The following is an 18,031-nucleotide window of genomic DNA, read 5'->3' as shown; positions in this document are numbered from 1 at the left end:
GCAGGAGGCCTTCTTTCCCCCTTTTTTTTTTGGACCCAGAACAAAGTAAATAAGGATTTTGGCTTCCTAAAAACCTGCGAATTATACAAATATATAAAAGGGCCATAACAACACCCAAAATGGTCCCAAATTCTCTCTCTTTGGCTAGTCTGGCTTTAGACAAAGCAATGGAAGGTTAATGGCTTAGCAGCAATGAAATCTAGAATTGACTAGGAGATGAAACTGGTGACCATCCTAAGAGTAACACTGTGAAAAATAACAAACAAAAATGTACATGAAAAATTGTAATTTCCCGATCTCTCCTGATCTTTCTGATTTATGAACAGCGAGACTCCAGATGCTCAAATGGACATGGGGAGGGAAGAGATGACAGCACATACCCACAAAAGAGAAACACAGTGAGTCATATAGCAAGAGAAGTCAGCTCAAAGAGATCCTGTGGGGCCTATACTAGAGCTTTCCCAGAGTAAAGTCCCTCTTCCCCTGCCAGCCTCCCTGAATGCTCTGTTTAGCAGGCTTGCAAGGGAACTGTTGAGAAGTATGAGACAGACTTTCAGCAGTCTGTACCCATTCACAATACTGGCTGGACTTTGGCCCCGACATTCATCCCTTGATGGTCATGTGTCCTGCCTGATACATATCCAGAAAGTGTAAATTCAATGGATTGCAGTTCTATCAGCCAGGAGAGAGGTCTAGATAGCAGGAGGGACAGCCACAGGAGGCATTATTCCTGCTCTATACATGGAACACTTTCCTGTCCTTTATTTGTGCCTAGGTGCCATAATCTTGAACTGCAAATTCCTGTCAGCATCCACATTCCTGAAAACCAGAACAAAGACTGGTAGGCTGATGATGAGGGCTTTTGAGGAGAGAACTCTGGCATGAAAAGCTTCACAAGTGGATTGGCTGAACTGAGTGACAACAGAAAGAAGAGAGACAACCCATTCATTCCAGATTGGGAGGAGGTCCTGATGAGGCAAAAAATGTCTAAAGTGTTGTAAAATAAGTAGGCTCTTATAATTTGTGCAACATAACATAAAATTATTCAATATCTGTACAAAAGTGCTTCATTAATTTTTTACAAATCACAACTGCATCTAAAGATCTGCAATAATTTTCATTATCAAGGATTAAATGCTAAATGCGTTATAACCTAGATTCACATTATTAAGATAGTACTAAGATGCTTTCACATTTTACCTTTTCAAATCAGAAATCTGGGTATTTGCATCAAGCAATTTATTTTCAGTTGCATTCAATGTATCCTATAAAATACACAAAGAAAAAAGTAACAAGTGCAGATACTTTATAAGGGAAAAAATGGGTAACTTCATCTATATTGAAAAAATTACAATGTGTGTCACCTTTTTATTTGAAAGGGAGTTATGTAAAAAAAAAAAATCCTTAGACTTCAATTTGACTTTGCAATACCCTTGTTGCCTATGATTAGACTATCATATAAACAATAAGATTTCCTTCTTCATCTGATGTACTCTAAACTCCATGCTCTTCCTCCTTCTTTGACACTGCAAACATACTATGAAGCCATTCGTTAAAATATATGGATTCATCCCTGTAATCCTTTTTTAAATACTTAAAATATTCAATTAATATGTATTTCTGTGCCATGGTGATATATCTGGGCCTAATACTGTGGCTGTTCAAATTTTTCCCTGCCTTTAGTTCCCTTGATTCAAATATTATCCTCTCACCTATAGTTGGATATCTGGACATTCCAGTACTGTCACTCCTTTAAAAATATATATATTAAAACTATACAAAGATTTTTACTCAAAAGTTTTTAAAATATAATTAATCCATGCCTACTTACCTTTACTCTTTCATGTTCTTTTCCAAGAGATTCATATTCTCCCAGAAGCTAAAAGAAAAAAAAACTGCAAGTAGTAAAATTAAAACAGAATGGAAAACTAAACTCTTATAATTTCATATGCATTTTAATTTCTTTTAAAGTTACTGACCTAAAGCAAAAGACCAATTACAAAAACTAAGTTTAAGCCATTTAGCTACAAGCAAAATAAGAATTGTAGCATATTTGCTCCCTTACACTACGGTAAGGCTAGACTGTATATTTCTGATTGTAAATGTAAGGTGAAGACACATGAGGGAATTGTGACTTAAGAGAGTTAAACTTCTCTCCTTGGCTGCCCGTTTGCTCTGGTGGATTAGTACACCAGTTTGCTATTGGTCTATGTCTGTAGCAGACTATTTCAACCTCTGTGCCAGTGGGTGGCACACCGGAGGGATAAGCCAACCATTTCTTGGTTGCCTGCACCAGCCCACCTGCACATGAGTGGAGGAGAAGTACAAGTTGCAAGAAGGCTGTTTTCCGTCCAGCACTGGGCTCCAGGAAGAGCATACAGAAATAAGGAGGCACCTTACATCCCCTCACCCTCTGTTTCAACTCATTGTCCCTTGCACTATCTTGACTATTAAGATTTAAACGTAGAAATTATTTGAACTGAAGAATAGTTTACTTGAGGCAAAAAGTTGAAAACATACTGCCAAATCAGTTATGCCTGAACTTTAGGGTTTGTTAAACTTTTGTTTTATGAAGCTTTACAATCTATTGAAAATTTACACACACACAAAAAATCCAATGGAAACAGGTTTTCTTAAGACACATAGTCCCTTGGAGTATTTGCAATCCAGATAATGTAATATTTGATTCTGGGCCGTAAAACTGACTAAAGGCTGAATAAAAATGAAAAACCTTTTTAATGTAAACTGAACAAAATTAATATGGAAAGAATTATGAGCCAGATCCTGCAGACCCATGAGCTTAACTGTGGGAGTCAGAGTTTGCAGGATGTGGACCCAAGTCATTTAACATAGAGCAATTTTCTGACTACAGCCACCATCCTGCAAACTATTTTGCACACAGGCACCTCTGCCTACCTATGGAGCTTCATTAAAGTCAATGGGGCTATGCACAAATGCAGCGTTGCAGAACAATTTGCAAGATTGGGACCAACAACACCTGAAAAATATTTAATATGGATCTCCTCATTCACAACGGGTGAAAAATCACCACTGAGCAGGATGCTTGCAAGAACATCTACACCATTTATGACATATTTAAGCCCTAAGATCCAGTGCTTTGCTGAGCTGAAGCTTTAAAAAGGGTTTGAGAGGTGTTTTTCACTCTAGAAGATTATTACTGAACAATATAAAGAAATGATTTTGGGGAGTGGTTCTTAATGAATTCATGTTTATTGATCAATATAGTTGTCTCTATTCAGGAGTTACCCTTTTTATTGCTGACAGCTGTTTTGGTTTTAAATTCACTTTTTTCTTCCAATTCCCAGTGGCAGACATACTTTTAAATATTCGGGGCATATGTATAACAATACACAAACTGGATAAGTCCAGAAAGTCAGATTTTCCCTAGTAGGCTTTATTTCTAAAATATTTGCAGTCCTTTTTGTTTGCACAAATAATGTTAACAGTTTGTTGACTTATCTAATAAACCTTGTGTGCTTTAGCATTACCCTGCTTGGAGTATGTTAGATTTTTCTAAAATGAATTTTATTAAAAGTACAAAATATAAAAAAACTTCTTATAAAAGAAATGTCAAGAAAGTAGTCAGAAAAAAGGAAACAAAAATTACTTACCCAAAGATGGGATTTTCAAAGGTGCTCAATACTGGCTTTGCTCTGCTCCCAGTGAAGTCAATGGTCAAATTTCCCACTCACTTTAAAAGGAAAGATTTTGGCCAACACAGAGCACTTTTCAGAATCCCATCCTAAAAAGGGAGCTAAAGCTCCCAATATGTTTTCACACTGCTAACACCCATTCTGTAAAGACAGATTAATTGTAATATAAAGTGATAATGAAAAGCTAGAGAGCAAGGTTCTATTAATTTGGTCTGCAGTCAGACACAAAATCCAAACAAACCACAAAGAGTTACAATACAGAAAGTCAGCTCATCCCCAGTGAATTAAAAAAAAAACAAAAAACAATGAGAAACTTATTCTAAAATTAGTTCAGAAAATATTGCCTTACCAGACACACAGATGGTAAGCTAAGCTAGCACCACTATTTGACTGCTGGAGACAGAAAAGAAACTGAGTAGGCAGAGCCTTTAGAGATCTGTCTCCCTGCTGTTGCAAAACAACACCTAGCCATCTGGATTTGAAGGGTATAAATAATACTTAATTTCTCTCTAATCTCAGTAAAATAATCTTAACAGTTTAAAAAGTAATAAAAATACAAGATGAGTTATACTATACATTTTCTTTTAGTATGTACAACAACAACAAAATAATCAAATCTGCACGAATGACCAATTTGAGTAAACAATTTGGTCTCTTAAATAACAAGTTTAAAATATCTATTATATTTCTAGTATAATCTTGTTCAACCTTTATTTAACTGCCACCTCCACAGGACTGAATTTTCCTGGTCCCTTGGCTGATCACTTAAGACAGATTTTGCTGCAGTAAATTTTAAGCGTTATTCCAAAAGCATCTAGGACTTTTACAGTTTGTGGAATATTGTGCAGTTGTAAACCATTATTAATTATTTTCTCACTTACATCTTGAAACATTTTATTTTCTTCCTTTAACATGGCATCTTTATTATCTGACAGCTTGTAAGCCTTTTCAAATGCTTCTTCTAGATCCTTAAGCCTAGATTTTAGTCGGCTGATACTGTTATCCTTCTCTTTATGACTTGCACGCATTTCTTCAATACGTTCTTGCAAAACTTTGGAAGTATTACTGACTGCATAAAAGCGTTCTCTCCAATCGGTCTACAAAAAAACCAAGGTTCATTAAAACATTTACATAACATATTTTGTCTCTAAATATTAAAGTTATAATCTTAAATCTTACAAGGATAGAAAGCAGAAGTTAGTTTTTAATAATGCACAGAAACTGAAAAAAGTTTAAGCTACTTTCTTTAGTGCAATGCATTGGACTATAAAACTAAGATTCAAGACAAGACACTCAATCTCCATCTCGTAAAAATATTTCCTGTTCTTTAGCAAGGAACCAGTTTGCTGTATAGCCATGAAAGAACAGGCCCAGGCCTATCAGGAAAGCTGAGGGTCATAAAAGGAGGATTCGTATATTTTGGCCCAACTGGGCCTTTACCACCTACAGTAGGGTAAATAAAGCTATAGGGATAGTTCTTTTTGCCTCAGTGCACAAGGAATTTGCCTCATCACCCAGGTGTAAAATAAGAAAAGGAAGTAACTACATTTAGCCTTCTCCCCCCCTTTTTTTTTGAGGGAGAGGGAGAGGGAGAGAGATCAGAAACACATGCCTTTAATATTTTATTGGTGAACTTTAGTTCTTGCTAAAATTGGAAGAAAGGTGGGGGATAGGGTTATTTACAAATAATAGAGTTTAAACATTTACAGAGGTCAAGGTTCTCAACCAAACCCCAAAAAGAAATGTTAACAATCAGGGATAAGGAGGATCACATCTGTAGAGCACAGCTTGCCCATCATGCACTGGGAAGGGAGCGTGGGAATAAAATGGCAGAGAGAACTCACATGATAGCAAAATTTCTTTGCATGAGAATGGGCAGTGGTTGGAATGGAATGACACTCAAAAGATGGGGATTTTGTAGATCAAGAGGTTCTAAAGGTGCAGAACGTAGTATCTATGCAAATATGATCTGGCTGTTAATATTTTGTGATATTGGATGAGGCCAACATAACTATCAATTTAATCTATATTTTTAATAGTTGCACATTCTTACCTTTTCACTTAACAACCAACTTTTTAATCCATGTTACCCACAATATATACTTACCACTTGCATTTCTAGCATATTATTCTTATTTTCAAGGATTCTCATGCGAGTACTAGCTTCATTGAGAGCAGCATCTAACTGGTCACACCTAGAGGCATAAATTTTTTTTTAAATTACCAAAGAATTTATACAATAAAAAACTCTTTCCCTTATAGTCACAAAAACAAATATTACCTATCAACAAGATTTTGATTGATTTTCTTCAGCTCTTCAGATGAAGCAGTTTTATGGCTTGCCTCAAGTTGTTGTTTTAAGCTATGTATCTCCGAGTCATAATAAGCTCGTAGATCAGCTATGTGTCGGGCATGTTTTTTCCTCAAGTTCTGCCTAATCCTGATTTTAAAAATTAGGAACAAAAAAAATATTGTTTTTTCCACATTACTGAATGTAAATCTTACCCTAGTCCACATTACCATCCACTGGCAACCTAACATTAAAACCATTGCCATATTTATTACTACATGGACTTCTCTCACACAGGACTAGCTACTGCTCCTATTGAGGTCAATGGAGAAAGTTGGCTTTACTGGTCTAGGATCAAGCTCTCAGTGCTTATATATATGTACATATGTATATTAACAAATTCAAGACTTTTCTTCTCTCTGCCCGCACAGACCAATAGAAGATATGCATGCTAAATTAAAACTGGGGGAAAAAACAGAAGAAAACTCCAAAACTACCTCCAAGCCATGATCCCTTAGAAAAGACACACACACACACCCCTTATATAGACTGGGTCTCTTGGTCTCTGAGGAAAGCAATACAGCTTAAAAAGAGGGAGCGAAGGGATATTTGCTTTTCATTGGATAGTGTGGCTCTTTGCTCCTCTTAGCAGGGTGCCACAAATAATAATACATACACATTTTATCCCTTGAAATGTTTTATACATATTACTTCTCACGTTCACTCTGTGAAATAGGTATTATCATCTCCATTTTATAAATGGTGACAGAGGCACAGAGACGTTAGCAGTCATGTTACCTCCTGTGCAAGCTGTTTAATGTTGTGCATGGGATGGGGTGACAGGGTTCTAATGGCTCTCACAACCAATAACGCGGTGTTGGACAAGTCACTTCACTTCTCTGAACCTCAGTTTTTCCTCGTCTGTAAAATGAGGATAACAGTTCAAAAAAGAACTAGATAAATTCATGGAGGACAGGTCCATCAATGACTATAAGCCAGGATGGGCAGGCATGGTGTCTCTAGCCTCTGTTTGCCAGAAGCTGGGAATGGGCAACAAGGAATGGATCACTTGATGACTACCTGTTCTGTTCATTCCCTCTGGGGCACCTGGCCTTGGCCACTGTCAGACGACAGAATATTGGGCTAGATGAATCTTTGGTCTGACCCAATGAGGCCATTCTTACGTTCTTAGTTACCTCAGAGAGGGTATGCACAAATCTGTATTACCCAAAAACACTTTAAGTGACATTCTAGCAGTGTTTTTTTGAGCTAATCCAACCTCTCCCTCCATTTTGCTGAACTTTGTATTTTTAAATTTACATAAGACAAAAGCCAAAAATGCTTACTTTGACAACATCACCGGCTCTTCGAAGGAAGTCACGGAAATACTATATTCTGGTAAATTGTTGTCAGCACATGAAAGCTGGGACTGGATGATCGAAGATGGAGTTAAAGTTAAACTTTCTTCATCAGTGTTGATTAACAGATCATTACTAGTATCAGCATATGGCATCGGAAAAGAACAGCCAATCTTGGTTTCACTTTGGAATGCATTATTTTCCCAGGGGTCCAAATGTAAAACTTTAGTGCTGGAAGTGTGTTTTGGAGAACCACCTAGTTGAGGTGAAGTTATATTGCTTGTATGTGAAAATGAATCAGTGTCAAAATGACTTGAAAAAGTGGGACCCACTATAGAGTCTGGAGAAAAAGGAGTCTTCTCACCAAAAGTACTGACAAAACAATGTCCTGGATTCTGCTCACCGGGTTTCATGTGCAATGTTGGATCTAGTGTTAAGACCTATGAAATAAATAATTACAATACTAATAAACTATGATTGGATTTTATGAATGAAGAATCATTTAACCCATTAGAAGGAGATACAAATCTACTGCAGAAACTATTAGAAGTAGTATTACAACAGTTATTTGGTATCAATACACAAGGGTAGAACTGGGTGGACTTGCAACGGTTTAGTGAGCTGGCACTTTTTTTTGGTGGCGGCTACTTGTCTTCCTGGTTTTCATTTTAATAAAGGAGCGATCTCTAGAACTTGTAGTTGTGAAGAAAACTTTTAAAGTGTCAGCCAAATGTAATCGAATTCAGTGATATATGTCCAAGACTGCAGAGAACGTGACAATATAACTGCAAGAAAGGTGTGCTGTCCCTAATCATCTCAAGGGATTTTGGTTCTGAAACTTAACAAGGTTGACTCTTAAAGAGTGATTAACTATTTTGTTGATGATTCAAGGAAGAAGAGGGAAAATCAGATATCATGGCATTTGATACAGTTAGATAAGGTCATGAAGATCTGCACAACCTACATCTTGTCTTTGTTTCAAAAGTGGGAACTTGGTTTGTGAATGGAAAATGAGAGCGAACCACCAGTCTGAAACCTCATAACATGCCAAATGTTTCTGTTCAAACGTGAGGCATTAATGTGCAAATAAATGTTACCTCTGGTGGGTGACTTGGCTGGGCTGGAGAAATGAGATTCCACTCTGGCGGCTGCTTGCTTTCCCTTTGTTTTTTATGATAAATATCCTTCAACGATGGTTTCATCTCATCACCAGAAGATGACTTAAAAAACAACAAAATTGCTAATTGTTTCCCAGATTAAAACAAACATGATATTTAAGCAATCTTTACCTAATACATTTCATTTAAAATGAAGAACTTAGGAAGGGCTTGTTCAATGCACCCATGGAAAACCACTGAGCTTTCAATAATATATATAAATCCTTAGTAAACAATAAACCTCTCTCTCTCTCTCTGAATGCCTGAAGTATTTAAACAAGATAAAGAGCAGGTGGTAATTTTAATTCTACTGTTCTCAGCTAAACCCATGTTAAAGGCAGATTAGTTTCCAGTAGACATTACAAGACTGAAGATAATGAGGAGCTCAATAAAACAATTATTCTGGTTGCTGCTCGTTCAAAACAATAATGGCTACACATTTAGGAGAAGCAATCTATAGTGAACGGCTGAAGAACAGCACTTCTGCCTTTTCCTCAATTTTACTACAATTTCTCCACCTGACAGCCCACAGGACCCCAACACAGCAGTTCATCAGATGCAAGTGAATAATGAAGAAGCAGAATTTGAAAGTGGGAGCTAATAGCAAAAAAGACATTTCCATGGGGAAGTTTACTTCTCTGTGTAATTGACAGGGCTAAATAACAGAAGCCCACCACTCAATCCAAATGAAAATGGATCATCTGAAGTATGATTGTTATGGTAAATTCATAATTGTCTATCCACCGTCTCATCTTCCCTTTAGGCACCAAAGCTTACATAAGACTACCTAACATTGTAAATCACTGGAGTGACAAGACATTCAGGCCTGCAGGGTTTAAAGATATTTTAATTACTAATGAAGTTTGTATGCAATTGTTTTAGGAGGTATCTCTCAGCTACTTATTTTTTAAACTCTAGGCAAATGTACAATATGATACATACAAACCTTACAAAATAACCTTTTATTAATTAGATATGTTCCCCACACACCCAACATGTCAGGATTATCAATTACTAATCTCTTTTACTCACTTAGATCCTCATCAATGCACCCCGTCCCAAAAGCCTGCTGAGTGGAGGTCTTGCAGCATGCCTTAGGGTGGGGAACAAACTCGGAGCATGCTTCCCAGTCTGGGTAGACAGACATGTGCAAGCGCTGCTTGAACCAGTGCATTTAAAAAAAAGGGCAGTGTGGACATTGTAACACAGGCAGTGGCATGGGTGAGCCAAGCAAGTACAGATCTAGGGGGTTGGGCAGGTTTATACTGCTAGCTCAAGTAGAGGTAGCCTATGTCTGTTTATCCAGGCTGGGAGCCATGCACCAAGCTACAGTGTAGACATACTCTAAAAGGTCTACAGATTCTGTTGCTGTCTTATTAAGAGTGGGAAAGGGGGAGATCCAGAGTTCAGGCTCCTTCATTGAACACACTAGCCTCTATCCCCCTCTCTTTAAAATAGGGGGCTGCTATTGGTAGCTTGAGCACCTCTATGACCTCAACAGCCACAGGATCACAAAAGAAATTAGATAGCCCCTATAGCAGGCAGACTGCAGAGATTGACTCTTTTGCAGACTATAAAGAGCAAATGGGAAACAATGAACAGTTATAGGATTTTCAAAGCAAGAACAAAAAAGTACCTGATCTGATGAAACTTTTGTGGCAAAAATACTAGAAAATTCATTTCTAAAATTTTCAGGCAAAGAGTGATACATTTCCTTTTCATCTAGTTTCCAGTAGGTAAGTCCTAAGAAGCAAAAATAAAAGATGTATCACAATTTTAAAGTTCACTTCTGCATAACAAAAATAGTGAAGTCTGTTATGTAGCTGTTGTTTTCATAGCCAACATAGCCATTGTATTTAATACTAGTGTCTACTTAAGCATCTTCAAATCTTTGGCAGCAGCAACTGGTGTTTTGCATCAAGAGGTTTTAACAAAAGTATACTAGTATTACACTATACCACTCCAGAAACATAGTGCCAATAAATTAGTGAAAATATTTGGGCTTCCTCCTTGGACTCTAGTGGACAGATCCTCCACTGCTGTACATTGTCATAGACCTATTTAAGTCAATAGAGCTATGAAAATGTACGCTAGAGCTGAGAATCTAGCCCTAGTCATAACTCTGAATTGCCTACTCCTTGGTTTGGATCAGCACTCTGGAGTAAGCTAATAAAATCCTCCAGAAGACCCAGCATCAATGGGATGAACAAACAGCTCCGAGTCCAAGTTGCTGCCTTAAATTCACAGTTCTGTCTCAGTAGGTTATGAGTGGGTGTAGTAAATTTGCATAAATGTACTTCTGTACTTGGCCTTGTTCCTAAAACGTATCTGCATTATGTTCTGATCAAAATATGTGAGTTGATTGTTTGGGTCTGACTGACAAAAACAGGTCTACGCAGTCTGCTCACATATTTGGGGAAGGAGTATGGAAACATGGTGTAGGCTTACAGCAGTGGTGCTTCCAAGTTTCCACACCCCCTCTGATCACTGAACCAGGACTGACAACTGAAAATGTTTATTAATCCAGCATAGCGATTTTAGTCCTAGTAGGTTTTGAAACATAGGCTGTAAATCAAAGGATCTAAGGCAAACTCTAGCTGTAGTGAGATACTGGCTGTGAAAGTCATCAAGGGTTTGAAGGGGGAAAATAGCAAGATGATAATCAGAATTATGTGATTTTAAAAGGTTCAACAGCCTGCCAATGCTAGAAACAAATTTCCTAGAGAAAAATAAACAACAGAAGAGGTAACTGTAAAGGACTGAATTCTAAATACTGAGAATCTAAAAGAAAAAAGAATGGAATGTCAGGCTTTACTAGTAATAAACCGGTAATTAACTCTACCTGAAGCTTCAGAGGCTAAGGAATTTGGACTTTCATTTGGTTGGTTGAGGTAAAAAGTGTATGACGGTGAAGCAGCAGCAGCAGCACTAGTCTAAAATTCCAAAAAGGAAAAGAACATGGTTTATGGACTACAAAACAAAAAAGCAGAAAAGGAGGAATAAAGGTGCACCAGTTCAAAATATTGCATTAGAACATTTTTTGTTACACAAACAATGAATTACAAATTTAGTTTAATAACATGATTCATCTGCATTCAACTGAATTGATATTGAGGCCCAGACATTGTGTGTCCAATACGCTGCAGCCAACAAACACAGCATACTATATTTGTTAAAAAACAAAAAAAAAAGACCCACACACACATTTGGGAACCCACTTTTTTATTTAATTCAAGTGTGATACGTTTAGTTGAATGTGGTTTTGTGAAATTTCACAAAACTAAGAACTCTCCCATTGTCAGCTTGACAGTCATCTGAACTTTTGCTCCATAAAAGGTGCAATTATAGAGACGACTTACTTACCAATAAATGTGTTATTCTCTCTCCTCATCCTAAGACTGGAATTTCTTACATTCAGCTGTTATGACTCCACCTACCAGGAATCAGGAGGTAAATACTCTCTATAATCTTAACTTTACAATACACCACCAACACCCTTTGTCATCACTCAAGACTATCTAATCAACCACCCCAACAAATACAAAGTGACACAAAACCTCAACAAAGGTGGGAAGTAGTATGGAGAAGACTACAGCAAATAATTTCAATTTTCATTTTGTCATAACTCTCTCCTCTTCCCTAATCAAAGGAAGAAATGCCTTTCACTAAGCTGATGTATAGGGTAGTTAAACTAGGTTGAGGTCTTACCTGAAGCACACTGACAAAAATGAAGCATCCATAGAAAAAAGTAGTCCCATCTTTTAAGAAGGTACAGGAAAATATGGCAAATGAACCGGTATGGCTCTATACAAATGTGTTTTATTGAAGCCTTCATCATCTCAACCCATGAAGTTGTCAAAACTCTAGTAAAATGACCTTTTTTGTGCATTGGTAATGTATTCTACGTGATTTCAAATTTAATTGCATCATCTTAAAAGCCAAGTGCTTGAAGCTTTCTGACCCTATTTAAGAGCCTGGAACCAAACAGAGCAAGCCTTGGGAATCTCAAAACTCCTTAGTACAACCTCGGGGAAACTTCAAAAATTGTTTTACATTCAGTGAATGAAAACAGCTTTTGTAATGAAGAAACACTGCTAAAACAGAATACGACTAGGATACGACTAGGAACTTCATTCAATGAGGTGCCAAGTACTGCAACTCTCACTGAAGACCATCTCTGCAAGACTTTTCATGTAGTACGTTGATACACTAAAACTTTTGGGGGTAAAATTCAAGATGGGAGTCAGAAATCAACAGACAATGTCTCTAATTTACAAACCCACCTTTAATATTAAAAAATGAAGAGTTTTGGAAGGTATATAAAGCATCATACTTGAGAGCACCATCCCACCTGCAGGGTTTTCTCGAACCTGCTGCTGAAGCAACTGGTACTGGCCACTGTCAGAAACAGGATACTAGACTAGATTGGCAATTCCTGTGTTCTTCTTCAGAAATGCTGAACTTGCACTCTAATAACTCAAAGATATTTTCTTGTAAAGGAGTCAAACTCAGCATGTCTGTAGTCTTCGACGAAAAATACAATCTTACCTAAATTTCAATACATTTGATACCTATATAAAGTTGTTTTCTGAAAAGCATGTCCTGTATACATGCAGTATATTGCTTTCCTTAATAACCTGTACACATACTGGCATAAAACAAAGTTTTTACATTGCAGATATCCAATCATTTGCAAGTGATTCCAAGAGATTTCTTACTGGGAGAAAGTCCCTAGTGGCTGCAACTTCAAGTTTTGTACTTTCTAAGAATTACATCACACAATCCATTACTCCTCCTCCCCCTGCAGGACATACAAAACTGGATTTTACATTCAGGGTGCCCAAAGATTGAAAGACTAGCTAAACTCCCTCCAATACCATCTGAAAAGTAAGGAAAGAGTCAGAAGCTATATATATATGGGGTTTGTTTTTTTCTAGGAAAAAGCACCAACCCACAAAGGAGTAGAGTGGGAAGTACACCTCAAGAAGGTCTGCTAAGCAGAGCTGGGGAAAATCAAGACAAAAATACTATCCTGCAGTACATTCAAGTTTACTCAAGAGCATGCTAGGGTCTGAAGACATTCCAATCAACTAGGATAGCCCCCACCTCCCACCCCTTTTGGCATACTGATGCTGCTCAGCCCCAAATGCAGGAAGCTATTGTTGCTCAGTAACTATGCTGCTTGGCAGAACTGAAAAGCTCAGTATAGCTCAGGACTGAAAAAGGGGAGGATTTGCTAAATGGGAAAGTGGGAACAAAAACCAAAACAAAGCAGAAAAGCCTTCCCAAATCATTGCATCACATGTTCTCTCTCTCCCCCAAATTTTTTTTCTTATTTCTTAACTTCAGTTTTTTAAATTTCTTTCTTCTGCTCTTCAGAGGCATGACAATGAAAAATGAAAAGGTCTCAACTGAGTGCTTCCAGAGCGGCAAAGAGACTAAAAGGAAAGTGACTAGGCAGCACCTTATAAAGCCAGATGATAAGCAATCCTCAAGGCTGCTACTTCCTGGCAGGTGGAGTCATTAAACAGCTGTGTAGGAATCTCTTCCTTAAGATGGTGTCAGGAGAGAGGTGTATGACAATTATTAGTACAATTACCATCGTTCTAAAGCATCGTAGTTAGATGTCTGACCAGATTCTGAGATTAGCATGTAAATTATTATACTGCATATTGCTCCTTTAAGGTTAAAAACGTCATGCCAGCTGGCACTTTTATTCTATGGAAGGCAACACAAGAGTGAATGCATTCTGGGCAGACAGCATAATGAACATTAAAAGAAAAGGCAACATTATACTTTTAGAGCTACAGCACAAAAAGCATGAATACCAAGGCCACAACTATGTACATTACCGTAAGTGATTTTGAACATCTAATCCAGTGTCCCAAATGTCTCTCATAGGTAGGGCTGATTGTGTGTTTTTAGCACCCTATACTGTAATTGGATTCATGGGGCAGGTTTTTAGTGAAAGCATATATGGGGAGGGACAAAGTTCCTTGTGCTTACATCAACCAATGCTTGAAAAAAGAAAAACCTGCCATGAGTTTTATTATAAAAGGCCAATAAAACTAGTCAGTGGTTCCCAGCTGCTTAAGGTTCCCGACCTGGAAAGGGTGTGCAGGGTCTCCGAGGAGATGCTAAGTGCCCTCAGCTCTGTAGGGCTTCACCTCACATTAGGCCCTACATTTTTTAGGAAGAGATTTCTGGATGTAATACAACACAAACAGTTGCAAAGTACACGATCATTTATAAAAAGTACATACTGTAAAAAGTAACTCATAAAGCTTTATTTGAACATCCGTGTCGAAACATCCTAGGCAGGAGTAGTAGATCACTTACATTCTCAAATGTTAATTTCTTAGCTTGCTCATTTCCTTGCACAGCATTCATGTACCCTTCTTCTTCCAGATTTGTTCTTTTTGGCTGTTTTTGTTTCAGCTTTTGTGCCCATGATGTTAGATATTTACTACATGGAAAGAAGAGGGGAAAAAAACAACAACCACACACAACAGCTATTCCCTTTATAGTAACGTAAAAATAATTTCTACTGAAATTCATTTCTTGCTAAACCATTCAATATGAAACACAGATATCAAAGTTTCATTGCCCATATGCATTCTTGAGAAAGAGTGAGAAATAACTGATACCAAATGGATTTTCTGCGTTTTGACTTCCAGCAAAAGCACTGATAAGGAAAATTATTGACCCCGTAAACCTAGAATCAAACTTTCTATATTTTAGCAAATCACAACAGAAAACTTATATGTATAACAGAGGCACTACACATACTTAGACAAACATCATGTTTCCTGGTCAGTTCAAGTAACCACACAGTGGATTACAATAAGCCAAGTGAGCGCTATGTTAATTCACAGAATTACGTTAACAGTGGCACACTGGTGACAGGCTGAAATTGACCAGAACCATGGAATCCTGGCTAGTTCCATAAGTAAAGTGTTTCAGTGCAGTGTGTCTGTTATCAGTCTGATTATGAAGAAAAAGATAGCCAAATGTAAAGCAGTAATTTGACTGACTCAACAGCAATCAATGTTAATTTAGGAACAACAGACTCAATCACAACATTAAGCAGGGGCATGACCACATAGCCTACTATTAGGGGTCCCTTCCAATTCAAGTGATTCTGTAACAGTAGGAGAGATGCAAACAGAGATACACAAAGAAAAGTTATACAGAGAGACAGACAGACACCGAGACCTTTACTCATGATGAGTAGTACTCTGCGAGAGCCCCATTGACTTCAAGAGGACAACTCATGGAGCTAAGATACTAGTCATCAGAATCTACCCCAATAAAAGAAGGATGAGGGAGAGAAACACACCCACACCCAGAGGATATAAATATGGAGCAGAAATCACACATTCCCATTTCCACCTCACTGAAAGGGAAGGGTCAGCCATATATGGTATTATATGCTGTCAACCAGCCAAATTAATTTAAACATTTTGACATTCATTTCAGTTTATTGATGATGAAAAGTTCTTCTTACCCTTTGAACTTTCATTCTGCTGAGTACAGCAAAAGAAGAACAATTTTTGTTTTTTGTGATTCATGACAGTCCAACCTATACTACAATGCATGCACACGGGAAACGATGCCATTGCACAAGATAGCAGCATACTAATCACATACAGGCAGACATTCAACACTTACATACATGAAATTTGCCACCTATAAATGAAAACACTGCATAACAACTATGTGTTTTTAGCTCATTTTTGTAATCAGAAATATATCACTGCATTTATCCCCTCATATCAATAACAGTCAAGCATTTCAAATATCATAAAAGGCAAGAAATGTATCATACATAAAAAGCTGAGATAAATTAACTTGACCATATGCCAAGCAGCACAGCACACTTATGCATGCCAGTAGTCTCATTAAATTCAATGGGATTACTTGTGTGCATAAAATTACTCGTGTGTGTTTGCAGGACTGGCGCCACACTGTACTAAATTTACTAATTGGAAAGTCTGTCACTTACCAGTTTGCTTTTCCACATTGACCTTCAGTAATCTCATGTTCAAGTTCAGCAGGAAAAACTAAAATACCATCTTTTAGTGATGGACAATATTTCTCAGTTTTTTGTATAAATTCTCTTTTAGTTTGTACATTGGCTGCAATTGAATCCTTCTTCGTCACGGGTGCATCACCCTGTCCTTTTGAAATCTTCTCTGGATAGCCCATGCACTTCTGAATGTCTTTAGAATTCCTAGGATTCAGTTCTGATGCAGAAAGGGTACCATAACCACTGCTCATTGAAATACTATTTACACAACACTCTTGATGCTCAGCAGATGCTTTTGGCTGACTTTCAGCTTCATTAGATTTAAGTTGATTGACAATGCACCGAGTTTCTTCAAAGTTTTCAGAACAAAACCCCATTTGACTTTCTAGTGAAGAGAAATTGTTTGCATGTTTAGTGGGAGAACTTTTGCTGTTGAAGGAATCCCATGAAGCATTACTGTTCTGCAACTTCACTAAGTGTCTTATCTCATTCTGTATACACTAAAAAAAAGAAAAGATGAATAGATAAAATGCTTTTACCATACAATTGTGCCACAAAGCCCATTAGTATTTTGATGCATATTACATTAATTTTCATTGTTAGGAATTAGTGAACTTATCTGAACTAATTCCTGGTTAAGGCTTTTCGATATATAGATATATTGTGCATAAAATAAAAACGTGTCCTATGCATAACAGTAAAATGTGTGTTAAAAAAAAATCTTAGTCTGAAGCAGTGAATGACGATCCTCAGCAATCACTTATAAATTTAAAAACATGCATGTGTGTATCCAATATGCCTTCAGAATTATTGTGATTTATCAGCTAAATACAGAGTTATAAATTGTATAAATTGTTTAATCATATCCTTTAAAATAGGCAAACAATTTGTCTCAGGGCAAAGAACATGTTTGCTAAATTTAGGTCTAAAGGAAATTTATATCCAAGTTATACATTTCTGACAATAGAAGGAGAGCTTTAATGGAAGTAGAAACTACAATTCAGCTTTAACTGTAATAGGAATAACATACCTCTGTAAGATTATTTTCGATACACTCTTTGTTTTAAAATATCCCTTTTAGGTAATAAGTTTATATTATGCAGTTCATTTTGACACAGAGGTTTACTTTTTATGTGTTTGCCTTATGGTTGTACAACATTCTGTCATAAATATCCACACTAACTGGATTATCTATATAGATTTGCTAGAATTAGCAGAGTATGAATTCAAATATTTAATTTTCAGTCTGGACTGTCTCCAAAAGAGCCATTTCAGTATACTGGTAAACAATACACCATTTAAAAATTGTTTTATAATTGCTGATTTACTGGAACAGTTCCAAAGAGTAACCAAATGTTTTTATCAAGTTCTGTGTTGGTACCTATGGCCATGATCCTGCAATAAGCTGCACTAGAATTGTAACCTATATCCCCACTGAAGTCAGTGAAGCTCTATGTGTACACAGGGGTCCTCTATGCATGCATTGCAAGATCAGAATCTATAGCTGTTTTCCAGAAATGTAA

The 18,031-nt window shown here is 37.1% G+C and overlaps 1 protein-coding gene across 2 annotated transcripts in view; it reads right to left on the bottom strand.

Annotated features, from left to right (window-relative positions):
* MPHOSPH9 (M-phase phosphoprotein 9) overlaps nt 1-18,031 on the bottom strand; it is a 40,801-nt gene that overhangs the window by 11,201 nt on the left and 11,569 nt on the right. For both annotated transcript variants that reach the window (XM_074972789.1, XM_074972790.1), the window contains 11 exons: nt 16,485-17,008; nt 14,819-14,945; nt 11,322-11,412; nt 10,116-10,222; nt 8,420-8,542; nt 7,311-7,762; nt 5,956-6,114; nt 5,782-5,869; nt 4,556-4,771; nt 1,832-1,879; nt 1,201-1,265 (listed from right to left, as the gene is read on the bottom strand). In XM_074972789.1, coding sequence (XP_074828890.1) covers nt 1,201-1,265; nt 1,832-1,879; nt 4,556-4,771; nt 5,782-5,869; nt 5,956-6,114; nt 7,311-7,762; nt 8,420-8,542; nt 10,116-10,222; nt 11,322-11,412; nt 14,819-14,945; nt 16,485-17,008 — 2,000 coding nt within the window. The remainder of the gene's footprint in view (nt 1-1,200; nt 1,266-1,831; nt 1,880-4,555; nt 4,772-5,781; nt 5,870-5,955; nt 6,115-7,310; nt 7,763-8,419; nt 8,543-10,115; nt 10,223-11,321; nt 11,413-14,818; nt 14,946-16,484; nt 17,009-18,031) is intronic.

This window comes from Natator depressus, chromosome 15 (genome assembly GCF_965152275.1).
Source record: "Natator depressus isolate rNatDep1 chromosome 15, rNatDep2.hap1, whole genome shotgun sequence".
Taxonomy (NCBI): domain Eukaryota; kingdom Metazoa; phylum Chordata; order Testudines; family Cheloniidae; genus Natator; species Natator depressus.
Note: the sequence above shows the minus strand (reverse complement) of the source record. Positions and strands in the feature narration are given on the sequence as shown.